This window comes from Entelurus aequoreus, linkage group LG09 (genome assembly GCF_033978785.1).
Source record: "Entelurus aequoreus isolate RoL-2023_Sb linkage group LG09, RoL_Eaeq_v1.1, whole genome shotgun sequence".
Taxonomy (NCBI): Eukaryota; Metazoa; Chordata; class Actinopteri; order Syngnathiformes; family Syngnathidae; genus Entelurus; species Entelurus aequoreus.
The window spans coordinates 15,090,413-15,110,094 of NC_084739.1; the positions used below are offsets into that span (position 1 = coordinate 15,090,413).

Here is a 19,682-nt window from a genome sequence, read left to right on the forward strand (position 1 = left end):
AACGCTGCCTTCGAAGCCAGCAAATTCACACGTTGAACTCGTTTAGTGTTGGTGCTTTTCACACAGAAAAGCAAGCCAGGAAAGTGTCGGAAACGCTCTAAGAAGTAGGGTGAAAGAGGCTGCAGGCACCATCTCATCATTGTCCAGCTTGACTCTCTCCTGCCAACCTATGTACGCGATGTAGGGTTGTACGGTATACCGGTATTAGTATAGTACCGTGATACTAATGAATCATATATATATATTAGCTACTTCTATTTTTTTCTTTTTTTTTTTGTCTTTGTCCAGCTTCTCAGGCAAATCATATAGTTGATGTAGATGCCCATATCGGCTGTTCAGATTTACTTTACAAAAGAGAAGTGTAGGATACTTCTCTTGTTGCCTTATTTGTATTTGACTTTATTAAATGTATTTATATTATCATTTGGTGCAGCCGGGCCGGAGCAGGAAGGGATAGAAAGAGGAAAAAAAGGAAGACAGAGGGGGAAATTGTGGGGACAAGATGGGGATTAGACAGAGAGACAAAAACAACAACAGCAAACACAACAACAACAATAGAGCAACATCAGCAAACTTCTTAGTCACTAATCCTTGTCTCAATGGCGACAAATAAAGTATGCTTCTTACAAGTATCATCCCTGCAGGACGAGGAATGGCTAAACATGCTTCACTACACACCGTAGCTCACCAGCGTCAAAATGTAAACAAACGCCATTGGTGGATCTACACCTGACATCCACTGTAATGATTCCAAGTATAGGAGCGTATTTAGTCGATACTACTATGATTACATTTATATTTTTTGGCGTCACAAAATCTTCTTTCGTTTTTTTAAATATTTAGATTATGTTTATAAACTCAGGAAATGAGGACTTTGAATATGACCAATGTATGATCCTGTAACTACTTGGTATCGGATTGATACCCAAATTTGTGATATCATCCAAAACTAATGTAATGTATCAAACAACAGAAGAATAAGTGATTATTACATCTTAACGGAAGTGTAGATAGAACATGTTAAAAGAGAAATTAAGCAGATATTAACAGTTAATGAACAAGTAGATGAATAATTCATTTTCTACCACTTGTCCTTAATAATGTTGACAAAATAATACAATGGAAAATGACACAATATGTTACTGCATATGTCAGCAGCTAAATTAGGAGCCTTTGTTTGCATACTTACTACTGTCATGTTCTGTGGTCTGGATTTTGTTTGGTTATGTTCTGTTCGGTTTAAGACTCCAAGAGTTCCTGTTTTTGTGCACCCTTGTTTGTTTTAGTTTCCATGACGACTCCAAGTGTTCCTGTTTGTGCTTCCTTGTTTGTTTTGTCACCCTGGCGACTCATTAGTTTCACCTGCCTCATTTGTTTGGATTCACGCACCTGTCCCTAATCTGAGACTATTATTTAAGCCTGTTTTGCCAGTGAGTCGTCCTGGCGACATTGCTAGTTTTCATGCCATTGATTCATGCTCTGCTCTATTGATACTCTGTTCTTACTCTGTGCTGATATTCTGTATCATGCTCGGTTTATACCATAGTTTATGCTGCTCGTTTCACGCCACAGTAAGTGTTTTTTTTTGTTTCATGTCCATAGTCTGCCTAAGTGTTCGTTTTTGTATCCTGCGCTAAGTTTTGTCTTCGCCTTGTGCGCCTTTTTGTTTTCACCTTTTTATAGTCATCATTAAAAATGTTCCTACCTTCTACCGATGTCCGATATAGTCCGTTTGCATCCCGGGAAAACAATCCTCGCAGCAAGCTGCGAAAAAGTCCACGTCATGACAACTACTAAAAGACAAGTTGTCTTGTATGTTCACTATTTTATTTAAGGACAAGCTTGCAATAAGAAACACATGTGTAATGTACCCTAAGATTTTTTTGTTAAAATAAAGACAATAATGCTATTTTTTGTAGGTCCCCTTTATTTAGAAAAGTATCGAAAAGTACAGAAAAGTATTGAAACAATTATAAATATTGGTATCGGGACAACACTAACGGGATGGTTCTACAGAAAAAAATGCAGTCTTTGTCTGCCAGTGTGAAATTACCTTCAGAGTCATCTTTCTCTCTTCCTCTTCAGAGACCTGAGCAACAACCAGATCTCGGAGATAGCCCCCGACGCCTTCCAAGGCCTGCGCTCCCTCAACTCCCTGTAAGTGTTCCGGAGAGGACCGTGTTTGTGCGTCCGCGCCAGCAGAAATTCCAGCTCGCTGGTCGTTCCCCCCGTGTTTAAATCATGCCTGCGTTGTGATCTCCCAGCGTGCTGTATGGAAATAAGATCACCGACTTGCCCAAGGGTGTCTTTGACGGCCTCTACGCCCTGCAACTGCTGTAAGAACACACACTTGCACGCATCGTCCACACACTTTGTGAGACAGAACAGCTTCACTCCCACTCAGTGAAGAAGTCCTAACCTTTGAGTAAACTTTGTACCTGTGCATATACTTCTCTAGCTGGAATGCATAATGCATGAATGCATAAAGAACGTCTGACAAGCCGCTTCCCTCCCCCTCTTCTCCTTTCCTCCTTCCCGTCGTCTTCTCGCAGTTTGTTGAACGCCAACAAGATCCACTGCGTCCGTGCCAACACCTTCCAGGACTTGCAGAACCTCTCGCTGCTGTCGCTGTACGACAACAAGATCCAGACCCTGGCCAAGGGCACCTTCGCTTCACTGCGAGCCATACAGACCCTGTGAGTAAAGCACATAAACATAAACGGCAAGAAACTACGGGCGCGCGTAGGAGTTGTTGTCCGAGACGACTTCGGGATAGCGTGGAATGGAATGATGTGTTGGAGAAGAGGGTAGATCCATCATCCTCAGAAGACTCCGAAAAACAGCTCCCATCTCGCTGTTAAGGAATTTTCCCCACTTTACAAGAAATCTCGTGATGAAACAGAGCTCCTCGTTGCAAACAACATCCACATGTAGAACTGGTTGACATGACACCTGTTCCCAGTGTCGACGTGTTCGTTGAATCTGGAACCAGAAGATGTTTAAAGAGGACACGATGCATAAACTTCAAATCAGAAGTATTTATTCCCTATTGGATACAATTCTAATACAATATGTCTGCGAGCTATCTGTCCCTACACTGCAAAAACTGACATCTAAGTTAGATTAAATATATTAAATACGGGTGATATTTGCTTATTTTCTGTCTGATAAGGTAATTATTCTCACTAAGAGTGTTTTACTTATTTTAAGGGTTTTGGTCCTAAATGATCTCAGTAAGATATTACAGCTTGTTGCTGAGATTTTATGACCTATATAGAGTAAAACATGCTTGAAACTAGAACATCAACTGTTGCAAAGCTGTGTCATCAACACTCACAACTTAGTATAAAACTGCTTTTTCAAAGTAATCGTTTCTTATTTCAATCATGACAAAAAAAATCATGACTTTGACACAATTATGTCTCATAATTAAAACAGATGACAGCCAAATGGACTTTTGTTGTTTTATTTTCAATGAAACAATAGAAAATACGTACTCATATAGCAGTACAGTTGGCACAGTACAGTAAACTGACAGTTAATATTTAAACATTTAACATGTGACATTTCAAACTATTTTGAACAGAAATAGTTCATGCACATTCAGATAAATTCTTCCAAATTACAATTAAAAAAAATGTGGCCGGGGGCCGGGCTGTATACATGCGCACTAATTGACTAAAAGTGCACGCACTTGGCGTGATGATGTCATGTTATCGATGGAAAAATGCATTTTTAGACCATATAATTTGCCTGAGCGGCTAGGAGACCCCGAGAGTACGGCCACTCTCCCAACTGCGCCACGCCGTCCCCGAAAACAAATGATAAATGTATGAATTATCCTGTTATATCTCACATTCTATATTGTGTTTTGGAAAAAGGTTGTCATAAACGTTACTTAATTCATTTTTTTAAAATAATACAAAAGAAAACCATTTTTTATGCATATGTAAATTTATTCAGTTATAAACATTCATTCATTTTCTTCTTTTCTTCATGGATCTAAACTTGACCACCGCCGGTATTTTTTTCTATATTTTTATTGTAATATTTTCAGAATGTGTTTGTTCTATTTTTGGGCCAAAGTAAGACAAAGAAAACAATCTGAAGTTGTCTATATTTTTTAATTTTAATGCCATGATTTTAATTGTCCGGCCCGCGTGTGCACAGATTTTCCTCCATGCGGCCCCTGAGCTAAAATGAGTTTGACACCCCTCATCTAAAACAAGCCTGTCATCGGAAGCCATTTTTAAATGAGTGTTGTATTTGTAAAGCCACTGTACAGTACCTTGTTTAAGCAGAGAAGAGGTGTCGTAAAATGGGTAATACCAGATACGGCAGGGCTATTTAAGTACATAATGAAGAGGGCCGCAGTTTCAAGAGTCCAAGAGCTCGAGGACCGGACATCGAAATGTGATGTTTCGTCAAAAAGTGCCTCTGCAGGTTATATTTCTTTGAGACTGCGTTTACTTAATTGCAAAGTAAACATCGGCTTTCACACGGCACTGTCAATAAATGTATTATTCTGCCCACGCTACTTGTTTCCAGCGTGTGCAGCTAGTTAACAGTATGAAGAAAGGGATTGATGTTCCTTCTTTTCAATTATTTCCCTTCCTCAATTTTATTTCTTTACACTTCTTCCTTCGTTTAGGTATGTAAGACTGAAAATATAAACATAAAATAAACATGACAAAAGTATAACGTCCATTGTGTATTTTACATAAATAAAATAGAAGGTTTAGTGTTAATATATTCACATAATAGGTGAGGGCCGACATCCGGGCAACTGAGCTACATACGGGTTCTTCGAGCCGTAGCAACCAGACTGGCGTTGAAAACAAACCGTTGCCATTACTCTTTAACCTGTCGACCTACGCTGGTTAAACCCGTCATTCTGCCTCCAAAATGCCGAAAAACTGTGTTGTTTTTGGTTGTGCTAACCACAACTGGAAACAGGGAAAACAAAGGTTGTATTTTGTTCTGCCAAAGCGTGATAAAAGCCCACAGAGACGAGACAAATGGCTCGCAGCTTTACACCGGGAAAACGAGGACGGTTCTCACTGGAGTCCCCCAAAGTCCCGGGTCGTGTGTTCGGATCACTTCGTTTCTGGTAAATATAAGGAACAAAAATCCACCTTCTTAACCACAACTTGGCTATACCGTCCGTGCTAATGTTGTACTTGTTGAATTTGTACCTTATAACGTTCGACAGCTGAAGTTGTTGTTGTACAAAAATAACATGCGGTATATACTATATAGTCTATAGCCTAGCTAGCTATTTTCGAAAACCGGTTTCGTTTAAATTTGCACTTAACAGTTGGGTTTTTAAAAACCAATAAACCCTATAATTTTCATGTTGCCATTCAATCAACTTTTCAAGACAGTCGCAAAATGCTGTCTGCAAGACTTTTCAATACAAAGACATATATGTTGTACATATTCGCCTGCTGTACTGCGCCTTCATAAGGCTACAACTTACAAGGACCAGGCTACTAGGGGTCAGTCTGCTTTCTTTTGGGGTTTTTTGCCGGACATTCCAGTATTATTTACCCGTAATCTTGGTATTACTTTCCTTATTAGGTTATTTTGCCACCTCCCCCTTCTCTGTTTAAACTCTTCTTTGTTGTACTTAAACGATACATGTAGCCCTCAAATCGCTCAATATTTTATACACTAACTCTTGATCTTGTTGTTGATAACTTCCGCGTCTCTTTCTTAGTAGCGCGCAGGCTAAGCTAACTAGCAAGCTAAGCTAAGCCTGAGAAGCTTTAAAGTTCACTGAGACGAGTCTGACGCAAATAATACATTTTCGTTTTTTCACACGATATGCGAATAAGTAAAAATGCGTAAATGAAGGATTTAACGCCGACTTCCAAGCCACAACGCTCGTTAAATGCTTTTTCTGTCAATGCTGTGTTCGCTGTGAGCTGGTTTGTTTTCAACGAATTCCCGGTTGCTGGGGGATTGGTAGGCGGAAGTGACGTAGGTCCGCCCTCACCTATTAACGACTAATGTTTACACATGTAGAAATTACACATCATTCACACACCATACATTGTATGTGACTTATCACTATTAGCGTCGTCGCCCTCTACTGGTCAGATTTAGCACTACATGTATTAAACGAGGTTTGATCGTTACTCTCAGACAAAAAAACAACACGGCCACGAATACAAAAGACATCACAAAGTCAGCAATTTCAATACAAAACAAACTAAACATTTATGCACAAATGATATCTACTTACAAATGTTTGACCAAGTTTCAAGATGAAGCTTGCACACTGCGATTTCTGTCTGGATCAATGTGTCCGTCGCTTAAAATGTCCGACAGAAAACAATGACTCGACCACTCGCTCGGGGTACAATATTCATATTTTGTTATCCAGTCAGTGTTAAAAGTCAGATTTTTGCCATTTATTTAGATTTTTTCCAGGGATGAATGAGTAGTCTTCTTCTACTCACCACACTGCTGCTTCACTGTGACACATAAGTCTCGCTGTTGCCCCCTGCGGGATGGTGGGAGTCCTGCATAAATGATCAACCCTAGTTTTAATGGTTTCATCAAGCCTGGATAATGTTTGGTGGGCCAAATTAAAAGTTTTGGCGGGCTGGATGTGGCCACAGACCACTAGTTGAATAGGTCTGTGAAACGGTATAGCAACTGTCAGAGTATCATTGGCTGGGATTGGAGGGTGTGATTGAGGGAACCTGGGTTACATTTAATGTCCTCAAACCACTTTGTTTGTCTCAACCCCGCAGTCACCTGGCCCAGAATCCATTTATCTGCGACTGTAATTTAAAATGGCTGGCCGACTACCTGCGCTCCAACCCCATCGAGACCAGCGGCGCCCGCTGTGCCAGCCCTCGGCGATTGGCCAACAAACGGATTGGACAGATCAAGAGCAAGAAATTCCGCTGCTCTGGTAGGATGATGGTTTCCAAATGCCTCACCTCTCTTTGGTTTTCTTTCTCTCTGTATCTCTGCTTTACTCCCTCGATTTACAGCGATTTAGTCGGTTTACTGTATGGACAAAAGTATTGAAACCGTTCTTAATCAGTTAATGAATCAATCAGGGGTTGAAGAGGATCTGATCTGATGAAGATAATTTAGACAATTTGGAACTTTGACTCCTCTGTCTCTTTTCTGTTCCAATACACATAGCAAGCTTCAATGAGTTTGGTGTGGAGGAACTTGAGAGCCCTGACCTTAACCTTTAGAATGAACTCGAGATTGTGAGCAAGAAAGAAATGTCTGTAACCTCTCAGAAGTCGTCTGCATGACTGGATAAACAACATTTCCACAGACGTACATCAACATTCTGTGCAGCAGGGTCATAGTTATGTGTTTTTTTTGTTTTGGACAAACTTAACAAGTAACATTAGGAAATTACATTTGCACAATTCAACATGTCCAAAAGGTAGTAAGAAGAAACTAAGCCTATGCGGTGGAATCTTGATTTAATTGGTTCTTGAACAGAGTTTGTAAATACAAATGTTTGTATATTGAAGCAAATGTATCCATAAAATACAATGTAAATATGAACAATGGGTTCCAGACTTCACAAAATTCCATCATTTGGTAAACGTTTCAACACTTTGAACACAATATAAAGTGCTATAAAGTACTATATATCAAATAACATAAACAGTTACAATCAACTTTCTACTTAATAAAACAAGTCCAAACAACAAGTAGCTTAACTGTACTCATATGCAGCTGTCCTGCCGAAACGCACGCACACACACACACACACACACACACACACACACACACACACACACACACACACACACACACACACACACACACACACACACACACACACACACACACACACACACACACACACACACACACACACACAGTCACTAGCAATGTGGCGCACTAACACTTTGACTTACAGAGATGACTATGACCTGGATGAATGACAACCTTCATAGTCATGGTAATAGTAATTATACGGTGCTGGGGTACACATGATTTCGGCCTTTCAAAGCTCCTCTTGGACCACCAATTATCGACCTCTGTATTTGTCAAATCCCTGTTACGGCCCTGATGTTCCAGCAGGCACAAGACATTAACATAAGGTTGAGAACTTGTTGAATTAGGTTCTGACATTCAGCAACTCAAACCTAACGTTGGAACAACATGCTTTTTGACGACGTTTAATCAATGTTGGGGTCTGACGTTGACTTGACCATTGAATTTTGGTCATTTCCCAACCAATATTCTACAACACAAATAGAACGTTGAAACAACATGCTTTTTGACAACGTTTATTCAATATCAGATTGTGACGTTGATTTGACCTTTGAAATTTGGTCATTTCCCAACCAACAAAGTGGATCTAACGTTACACATCAACGTTGTCTCAATTTACAGATACAACTATTTTGCAACGTTGTTTTGAAGACAGTTTTAAAGGACATTTATGTATAATCAATGTTGTATCAGTGTCTTGTGCCTGCTGGGGTTGACTAATAACTATTAGCTTTGTCACCTATAACGCAATATTGGATTACATGTTTATGTTAAATTAATTTAGGTGGTCTCTGTATCCTTCATTTATTTTCTGTTTATGGCCCTCTGGAGGAAAACTGCTGCTAAGGGAAGACCAAGCCCCTTTTTACTATTCACACTTCCTTCAGGCATCAATACTTTTGTCCATATCATATATTTGGTCCTTAATTAAATAAATGCCAAGACAAAATTGGTGCTAAAACAGGTCATCCATGTCTTCATAATATCATTGGGATCCACTTTCTTTATTTGTCCATTCATCTGGCTTCATACTGCAATCTTGTACAGTCGTGGTCAAAAGTGTACATACACTTGTAAAGAACATAATGTCATGGCTGTCTTGAGTTTCCAATAATTTCTACAACTCTTTTTTTTTTTTTTTTTGATAGAGTGATTGGAGCTTTTAGACATCACAACATTCTAAACTTGTATGAACACATACTTGTTGGTCACAAAAAACATTCATGAAGTTTGGTTCTTTTATGAATTTATTATGGGTCTACTGAAAATGTGACCAAATCTGCTGGGTCAAAAGTATACATACAACAATGTTAATATTTGCTTACATGTCCCTTGGCAAGTTTCACTGCAATAAGGCGCTTTTGGTAGCCATCCACAAGCTTCTGGTTGAATTTTTGACCACTCCTCTTGACAAAATTGGTGCAGTTAAGCTAAATTTGTTGGTTTTCTGACATGGTCTTGTTTCTTCAGCATTGTCCACACGTTTAAGTCAGGACTTTGGGAAGGCCATTTGAAAAACTTAATTCTAGCCTGATTTAGCCATTCCTTTACCACTTTTGACGTGTGTTTGGGGTCATTGTCCTGTTGGAACACCCAACTGCGCCCAAGACCCAACCTCCGGGCTGATGATTTTAGGTTGTCCTGAAGAATTTGGAGGTAATCGTCCCATTTACTCTCTGTAAAGCACCAGTTCCATTGGCAGCAAAACAGGCCCAGAGCATAATACTACCACCACCATGCTTGACGGTAGGATTGGTGTTCCTGGGATTAGGGGGGGGGGGGGGCCGTGCCAGCAATCTGAGGGTTACTGGTTCAATCCCCACCTTCTACCATACTACTCACGTCCGTTGTGTCCTTGGGCAAGACACTTCACCCTTGCTCCTGATGGGTCCTGGTTAGCGCCTTGCATGGCAGCTCCCGCCATCAGTGTGTGAATGTGTGTGTGAATGGGTGAATGTGGAAATACTGTCAAAGCGCTTTGGGCTCCTTAAAAAAGGGGTAGAAAAGCGCTATACAAGTACAACCATTTACCATAAAGGCCTCACCTTTTCTCCTCCAAACATTTTGTTTCATCTGACATCACATGGACAAAGATAAGACCTTCTGGAAGAAAGTTCTGTGGTCAGATGAAGCAAAAATGGAGCTGTTTGGCCGCAATACCCAGCAATATGTTTGGAGGAGAAAAGGTGAGGCCTTTAATCCCAGGAACACCATGCCTACCGTGAAGCTTGGTGGTGGTAATATTATGCTCTGGGCCTGTTTTGCTGCCAATGGAACTGCTGCTTTACAGAGAGTACACTACCGTTCAAAAGTTTGGGGTCACATTGAAATGTCCTTATTTATGAAGGAAAAGCACTGTACTTTTCAATGAAGATAACTTTAAACTAGTCTTAACTTTAAAGAAATACACTCTATACATTGCTAATGTGGTAAATGACTATTCTAGCTGCAAATGTCTGGTTTTTGGTGCAATATCTACATAGGTGTATAGAGGCCCATTTCCAGCAACTATCACTCCAGTGTTCTAATGGTACAATGTGTTTGCTCATTGGCTCAGAAGGCTAATTGATGATTAGAAAACCCTTGTGCAATCATGTTCACACATCTGAAAACAGTTTAGCTCGTTACAGAAGCTACAAAACTGACCTTCCTTTGAGCAGGTTGAGTTTCTGGAGCATCACATTTGTGGGGTCAATTAAACGCTCAAAATGGCCAGAAAAAGAGAACTTTCATCTGAAACTCGACAGTCTATTCTTGTTCTTAGAAATGAAGGCTATTCCACAAAATTGTTTAGGTGACCCCAAACTTTTGAACGGTAGTGTAAATGGGACAATGTAAAAAGGAGGATTACTTCCAAATTCTTCAGGACGACCGAAAATCATCAGCCCAGAGGTTGGGTCTTGGGCGCAGATGGGTGTTCCAACAAGACAATGACCCCAAACACACGTCAAAAGTGGTAAAGGAATGGCTAAATCAGGATAGAATTAAGGTTTTAGAAGGGCCTTCTCAAAGTTCGGACTTAAACGTGTGGACAATGCTGAAGAAACAAGTCCATGTCAGAAAACCAACAAATTTAGCTGAACTGCAGCGATTTGGTCAAGACGAGTGATCAAAAATTAAACCAGAAGCTATATATTAATATTGCTGTATGTATACTTTTGATCCAGTAGATTTGGTCACATTTTCAGTAGACCCATAATAAATTCATAAAAGAACCAAACTTTATGAATGTTGAAGTATGTGCTCCAATCAGTCTATCACAAAAAAATAAGAGTTGTAGAAATAATTGGAAATTTAAGACAGCCATGACATTATGTTCTTTACAAGTGTATGTAAACTTTTGACCGCGACTGTATGTACTTTACGACACTATACCTTCACTAGAAGACTTGTTCTCACATATTTCTTGTCTTTTCCTTTATGTCAAGTGTTCTCATCTGTGTTGTCATACACATTGTGTCATATATAGATCTTATATATGACCATGTGGAAGCATAGCAGCTGGCCACAGCTATGCCTTCCACCAAGCTCTCACTGACATCCGCCAATCTGTCTTTTCTCCATCACAGCCAAAGAGCAGTACTTCATCCCAGGTGAGTTCATTGCGGTCATCGTCTTCCTCCTGGCTCGCTCTGCTTTACCAGAACATGTTATGGGACACTTGCTATGCATTTGTGTCAGAGTTTTGCCATGTGTGTGTAAAAAAAAAAAAAAAAAGAGGGCAGATCCAAGTGAATCATCCTGGGAAGACGGTAGGCGGTGCTATTGATACAGTGAGCTAATTGGGCCTGCGAGGGTCGCTACCTCTGAGTGCATATTAATATGATAAACATGTGTCTCCACACATGGAGTCAGACCACTCTTTGCTTTGGCATGAGCGCACACATTCTCGCACTCACCCAGAGGGGTAGTGAGTGAGTGTCTCTATCAGAAAGAAAATAAAGCTCACCGGGGGAACCAGATTCCTATCGGCGGATGTTTCCGGACCTCTTAACAAGGGGAACTTCCAAGCAAATAACTAGGACGATCAGCGACGGCGTGATTCACCATCTTGAAATGCGTTCCTGTGTGTAAACGAATATGTTTGTGGGCTAAAATTGAGATGATGTTCCGTGATGACTTGGAAAATAAATGGTAGTTAAGCAGCACAACAAACCGTTTGGAGACAATTTCTCATGCTGTTGAATGAGAAATTAATTTTTTTTTTAATCCAAATGTTTACCACATTTTAGATTTAAGATTTGGGGCTGCATTGTTTGTAAACTCTTGGTAATGTCTGCCATCTTGCTTTGTTGTTGTCAGTTGCAAATGACAGCGTTACTCTCGTATTACGTCATTAAGAAGTTTCGCAAGATTACAGCAGCCATAGTTTGTGTATATACAGTATATATATATATTTATATTATATATATACACATATATACAGTACAGGCCAAAAGTTTGGACATACCTTCTCATTCATGGGCGGTATAACTCGGTTGGTAGAGTGGCCGTGCCAGAAACTTGTGGGTTCCAGGTTCGATCCCCGCTTCCGCCATCCTAGTCCTTGGGCAAGACCCTTTACCCACCTGCTCCCAGTGCCACCCACACTGGTTTAAATGTAACTTAGATATTGGGTTTCACTATGTAAAAGCGCTTTGAGTCACTAGAGAAAAGCGCTATATAAATATAATTCACTATAATTCACTATTCTCAACACAACTGATGGTCATTGATAAAGTAAGCAATTCCACTAATCAAGCCTGATAAGGCACACCTTTGAAGTGAAAATAATTTCAGGTGACTACCTCTTGAAGCTCATCGAGAGAACGCCAAGAGTGTGCAAAGCAGTAATCAGAGCAAAGGGTGGCTATTTTGAAGAAACTAGAATATAAAACATGTTTTTAGTTATTTCACCTTTTTTTTTGTTAAGTACATAACTCCACATGTGTTCATTCATAGTCTACAATCTACAATGTAAATACTCATGAAAATAAAGAAAACTCATTGAAAGAGAAGGTGTGTCCAAACTTTTGGCCTGTACTGTACATATTATATATATATATATATATATATATATATATATATATATATATATATATATATATATATATATATATATATATATATATATATATATATATATATATATATATATATATATATATATATATATATATACTCCTTCAGGAGTGTATGCGGGCCCAGAATTTGGTGCTACACCCCTGCTGATACACGTATGCTCTCCTATATGGACAAAAGTCCTGGGACACATTTTACTCAGATATCTTGTCAATCAATCAATCAAGCAAAGATGATTTATATAGCCCTTAATCACAAGTGTCTCAAAGGGCTGCACAAGTCACAACGACATCCTCGGCTCAGATCCCACATCAGGGCAAGAAAAAACTCAACCCAATGGGATACAACGAGAAACCTTGGAGGGAACCGCAGCTGTGGGGACCCCCTGGGCGACCGGTACAATGGACGTCGAGTGGATGTATTTAATAGTGTGAGGGTCCAGTCCATAGTGGGGCCAGCAGGAGATCATCTTGACAAGTCAGCAGCGCAGAGACATCCCCAACTGATGCACAGATGAGTGGTCCACCCCGGGTTCTGACTTTGAACAGCTAGCACATCATCTGTGGTCACCTACTAACCTCTCTACGCAGGACAGGGGTGCAGAGCAGAAAAGAGACGGCAGATCAACTGGTCTAAAAGGGGGGTCTATTTAAAGGCTAGACTATACAAATGAATTTTAAGATGGGACTTAAATGCTTCTACTGAGGTAGCATCTCTAACTTTTACCGGGAAGGCATTCCAGAGTACTGGAGCCCGAATAGAAAACGCTCTCTCGCCCGCAGACTTTTTTTTGGGCTCTGGGAATCACTAATAAGCCGGAGTTCTTAGAACGCAGATTTCTGGCCGGGACTTTTGGTACAATACAATCAGCAAGATAGGATGGAGCTAGATGGTGTAGTATTTTATACGTAAGTAGTAAAACCTTGAAGTTGCATCTTAAGTGCACAGGAAGCCAGTGCAGGTGAGCCAGTGTAGGCATATACAGTATATATAGGTATATATGTATATAGGTATATATTGTATAGGCGTAATATGATCAAACTTTCTTGTTCTTGTCAAAAGTCTAGCAGCCGCATTTTGTACCAACTGTAGTCGAGCTAATAATAATAATAATAATAATAATACATTTTATTTATAAGGCGCCTTTCTGGGCACTCAAGGACACCGTACAAGATCGAAACAATAAAATGAAATTGGATAAAAACAACAATAATAACAACAACAAAGATAAAGAAGAAAAGATGATTACAATGAATAAGCAGTCAGGAATAGGTGTGTTTTGAGTCTTGATTTGAAGAGGGGTATTGAGTCCAAGTTTCGAAGGTCTGGTGGCAAAGAGTTCCAAAGATGTGGGGCAGAGCGGCTGAAAGCTCGGACACCCATGGTGGACAGTTTAAATAAAGGGACAGTCAGATGGATGGATGAAGAGGATCTTAGGGAAGGTGAGGGCGTGGCGACATGGATCAGGTCAGAGAGATAAGATGGAGAGAGGTTATGGATGGCTTTGAAAGTGAGGAGAATTATTTTAAAGTGGATACCATGTTTGATGGGTAGCCAGTGGAGTTGCTGCAGAACAGGGGTGATGTGCTGGATTGAAGGGGTTTTGGTGATTATCCGGGCTGCAGAGTTCTGGAGAAGTTGAAGTTTGTGAAGTGACTTGTGAGGGAGACCAAACAGGAGAGAGTTGCAGTAGTCCAGGCGAGAGGTGACCAGGCTATGGACTAACTAGTATGGCAGCAGTATGTGGGGTAAGGGATGGGCGAAGACGATTAATTGTTCCGTAGATGAAAGTTAGCAGACCGGGTAATGCTGTTTATGTGGGCTTGAAAGGAAAGTGTGCAACGAAGTTTCGTTCTTACCTGTACTTTAAAGTTCAAATTTGAAGTCTAAGTCTTTGTCCAGAGCCGTCCCAGAGAGGAATGCATGCTGTTACAGTACTGCTGCGTTAAGGCGAACAACTTTCTATAATCGTGTCCAGGTGTCCCAATACTTTTGCCAATGTAGTGTAGCAAGCGACCAAAGCTGCCGAATTAAAAACATCCTCAATAATGAGTCACGGTGAGCTTTTTTTTATTTTTTTAGACAGGAAAACTCATACGATGTCATTCTCTCTGGAGTTCCATGCAATATAAGTGTCCCCACCACACTTATCGATAATATGATGATGATGATGATGATGACTCGGTAATCTCCCCCCGGGCCCTTCCACGTCGTCGCGATCAAAGCTGCGCCGCTCGGGCTTTCATTACTTCCTGGCCGGGCAGGAAATGCTTTTCCCTGTTGTCTGGACTGAGGGAAAGTTCTTTAATGACCTGTTTGACTAAGGAAGTTATTTCTGCCACTGCACTTCTCTCTAATAAAGTCAACAATGAGGCTTTTGCGGTCATGCAATGGCTTTGGGTGCCGTCCCATTATTTGGACATATTCTTGGTCCCCCTTTTTTTTTCTTTCTTTTTTTTTTTTTTTTCTGCAGCTCGGTTGAGGTTTTCCTGCTGGTGATTGTGGTCTGGGTGGCCCGCGGTGTCCCGGTGACGTAATGTGCAAACTTCACAGAGAGGTGCACCGCTGTGAAGCATGCGAAAGGAGAAAGGGACATAAAATGTTATTCTAACAGAAAACATCGCTGTTCCCTCTAAATGGAACACACACACACACACACACACACACACACACACACACACACACACACACACACACACACACACACACACACACACACACACACTGTTCTAAGTGGCTCCCGGTGCTGTTCCATTATTGAGCAGCCATGATGTATCTGGCAGCACACTTTTTGGCACGTAACATCTATTCATAGACAGAGGAGGTGCAGGGGAACGTCCCGCACTCCCCTGCCTGCCTCCTCCTCGCTCTGCCTCCGTCAGCACCTCCGCCTCTCACCTTTCATTCCCGTCTCATCTGTCTCCTCCCCGCTCGTCTTCACGTCTTGCACCTGACTCTCTACCCTCCTCGAGGGTCCTCTGCTTCACTGAAGCTGACTGCCCAAATCCTCTTTGCTGTCCTTTATCTCCTTTCCGCCCTCTCTAAAATAAGCCGCCCATTGTATGTATGGCGGATGAGATTCTGCCGCAGGCACTTGAGGTCAACCCCAAGTTAGGGAAGTTGAGTCCCAACAGGGCATACTAGAGGAAGGGGGAATGCGTGACTCACAAAATCCTTTCGTGACAGTTTGTGTGTTTCCCCCCCGTTGCTACAGGTGCCGAGGACGCCCGCCTGAACAACGCCTGTAACAGCGATCCGGTGTGTCCTCCCAAGTGTCGCTGCGAGTCCAACGTGGTGGACTGCTCCAACCTGAAGCTCACCAAGATCCCGGAGCACATCCCATCATCCACCACTGAGCTGTAAGCAATGTGATTAAGGGAGGCAAAATGAGGGATGATCGCATGACAGCAGGGGTGGATTTGTATGGACTACAACTTGTAGGGCTGCAGTGCATTTGTGCGCGTTTATTTATTGATTTGATTTAGGACAATACATATTCATCAACATAGAGCAACAATGTAAATATGCCGGAGTTAACGCAATAGCTCATGTTCATCCGTTGTCCTAAGGCAGGTTAATAGAGTCAACATTCAACAGGTCATGATACAAAAGAATACGTAAATCACAAAACATTACACATTGCAAGCATAACATAAGCACAGACTAGAGATGTCCGATAATGGCTTTTTTTTGCAGATATTCCGATATTGTCCAACTCTTAATTCCTGATTCCGATATCAACCGATACCGATATATACAGTCGTGGAATTAACACATTATTATGCCTAATTTTGTTGTGATGCCCCGCTGGATGCATTAAACAATGTAACAAGGTTTTCAAAATAAATCAACTCAAGTTATGGAAAAAAATGCCAACATGGCACTGCCATATTTATTATTCAAGTCACAAAGTGCATTATTTTTTTTAACATGCCTCAAAACAGCAGCTTGGAATCTGGGACATGCTCTCCCTGAGAGAGCATGAGGAGGTTGAGGTGGGGGGGAGGGGGTAGCGGGGGGTGTATATTGTAGCGTCCCGGAAGAGTTAGTGCTGCAAGGGGTTCTGGGTATTTGTTCTGTTGTGTTTATGTTGTGTTTACGGTGCGGATGTTCTCCCGAAATGTGTTTGTCATTCTTGTTTGGTGTGGGTTCACAGTGTGGCGCATATTTGTAACAGTGTTAAAGTTGTTTGTACGGTCACCCTCAGTGTGACCTGTATGGCTGTTGACCAAGTATGCGTTGCATTCACTTGTGTGTGTGAAAAGCCGTAGATATTATGTGACTGGGCCGGCACGCAAAGGCAGTGCCTTTAAGGTTTATTGGCGCTCTGTACTTCTCCCTACGTCCGTGTACCACTCCGTACAGCGGCATTTTAAAAAGTCATACATTTTACTTTTTGAAACCGATACCGATCATTTCCGATATTACATTTTAAAGCATTTATCAGCATCGGACATCTCTAGCACAGACCATGGACAAAAATAATAAAAAATAAAACAAACAACAAACAAACAAACAAAAAAACGTGAATAATCAAATTGTGCGTGCATGTCTCATTAGTTTTCAACCACTGTTTCAGTGCAGTTTTTAAATGTTTAGCTTCTAATGATGCTATAATCGCAGAAACAAAGTGACAAAATGGTCTTGATTGACAAGTTGTTGATTGTTTCAACGCATGTTGCAAGGCAAAATTCGTGGAGCACAATCGTTTGTGGCCCATAGTCTAAAGCAGGGGTGTCCAAACCAGGGCTCTCGGGCCAAATACAATTTCAATACGCTTCAATAAAAGCAACATGGCAGTGCAAAGTGTTTGCAAAAATGAATTTAATACCAAGGGTCTGACAGGTGGTACTTTATCACCGTTTTGTGGATAATGTGGATAAAAGCCTGCTCAGTGGCCTTGTGGTTAGAGTGCCCGCCCTGAGATTGGTAGGTCGTGAATATGGGACCCATTACCTCCCTGCTTGGCACTCAGCATCAAGTGTTGGAATAGGGAGTTAAATCACCAAAATGATTCCAGAGCGTGGCCACCGCTGCTGCTCACTGCTCCCCTCAAATGCAGAGGATAATTTCACCACACCTAGTGTGTGTGTGGTTATCGGTGGTACTTTAACTTTTAAACTTTAATGTAGGTAGGTCAGGTCAGTGACAATGGTGTTTGCTTTATTGGTTGTCAAAAGCACAGCATTCATTTGTATGACCCAATCCAAACAACCTTCCCTAGTCATGGAGCAGAAAAAAAATTTAACCAGCACAAAAAGTCCACATACTTAGTCACACCTGCTCACTGAACTTTGTGGACATTATAAAAAAAAAATAATTCCAAACTACACCCATTTAAATCCATTGCAAGGCATGATGGGGAAAATGCACAACACTCTCTGCACACTTATCCATGTTTGACTTTTAGCTGCTTGAAATTTCTGATTGATTACAAAGCTTTAGAGGGGTTGGTTACTTTGCATGTAGTCGGCTTTTGGCCCCCGGCCAAATTATTTTTAGCCCAATGCGGCCCCCTAGTCAAAAAGTTTGGACACCCTGGTCTAAAGTGTATATAAAGGTAAACATTAGCCCATTTTCTAAATGGGCAGAGGTTTTTTACCTTTTTGACCTCAGGGCCCAACTTTTCCACTACAGATGGGTCCGGAGCCCACTCAAATATTAACACTGAATTAATAATCTTACTGTTGATTTTAATCATATTCAATAATTATATCTAACCTACTTAAATAATATAAAAACATCTGTTAATCACAAATATTATTAATTTAACACATAAACCTTAGCCTTAGGTCAGGCTGATTATAAAATACAATACTAATCAAATATACTGCATGAGAAGGGACTCATAAACGACTGATGAAAAATACATTTACATACAATTATGTTGTGCTAAAAAAATATATATATATATGTTTCTTAACTAAACTGTCAATAAAATTAAAGTGTAAATTAAAATACAGCGTCACCATTTTGTCTAATTTTTTGCACTTAAGAAACCTCTCTATGACTTTAGCTGCAGACTTCTTCTATTTTTTTTATATTGTCATTCCTGCCATATGTGGCGGAAAAGGGTTATACAACTGAGTATCGCTGCGGAACATGGTTCTTCAACTGGAAAAAGTTCAGAACAAAACTTGGGAGACAAACTTTTTTGCAATAAATTCCTAAAACACTAGAGTGCTCCTGTTGTATAGAGGAACTTGAAACCAGTGTAAACATTACCTTTTTGCAAACAAGGAATACTGGGGTCCAAACAAAAAGTGATTTACATGATTGAGGCGCTCCTCAAGTTTTAGTAATAATAATGTATTTTTCGTAATGTGATTTGTTTACTTTAGATGCAGTCAGTAGTCATTTGTTCAACTTCTTTAGTTATACACATTTTTGCAGCAGATTCTTAAAAACACTGGACTGCTGTCATAGAGATGATCTTTGACTGGCTTGTTTGCAGAAGGTCCTTTCAAACAGCACAGCGCTCCTTTAACTCTGACTAAATAAATAGACCAAAATCAAATGTCAACTGTGGAGAGTGCTGGTTCTCCGGATTATACAAAGGAAGAATTATAGTGAAGGCAGAAGTCTGGCCCCCCGGTCCTTAGCTTTCTGGAAATATGGCCCCCGAAACAATTTTGCTGAATATCCCTGCCCGAGGGCAATGTGTAATATGTGTGTATTAGTTCATAATTGTTATTTTATAAATATAAAACACTTTTCTGACGTTCTATCTTTGACAGTCTTAATTATTAATAATATAAAACTATATTTTTTATTTTAAAGTTAAAGTCCCAACGATAGTCACACACACACACTCGGTGTGGTGAAATTGTCCTCTGCATTTGACCCATCCCCATGTT

At 40.6% G+C, this 19,682-nt stretch overlaps 1 protein-coding gene across 1 annotated transcript in view; it reads left to right on the forward strand.

Moving 5' to 3' along the window:
- slit1a (slit homolog 1a (Drosophila)) overlaps positions 1-19,682 on the forward strand; it is a 317,948-nt gene that overhangs the window by 245,012 nt on the left and 53,254 nt on the right. Inside the window, 6 exon segments of the mRNA XM_062058155.1 lie at positions 2,086-2,157; positions 2,265-2,336; positions 2,553-2,696; positions 6,762-6,925; positions 11,334-11,357; positions 16,040-16,184. Coding sequence (XP_061914139.1) covers positions 2,086-2,157; positions 2,265-2,336; positions 2,553-2,696; positions 6,762-6,925; positions 11,334-11,357; positions 16,040-16,184 — 621 coding nt within the window.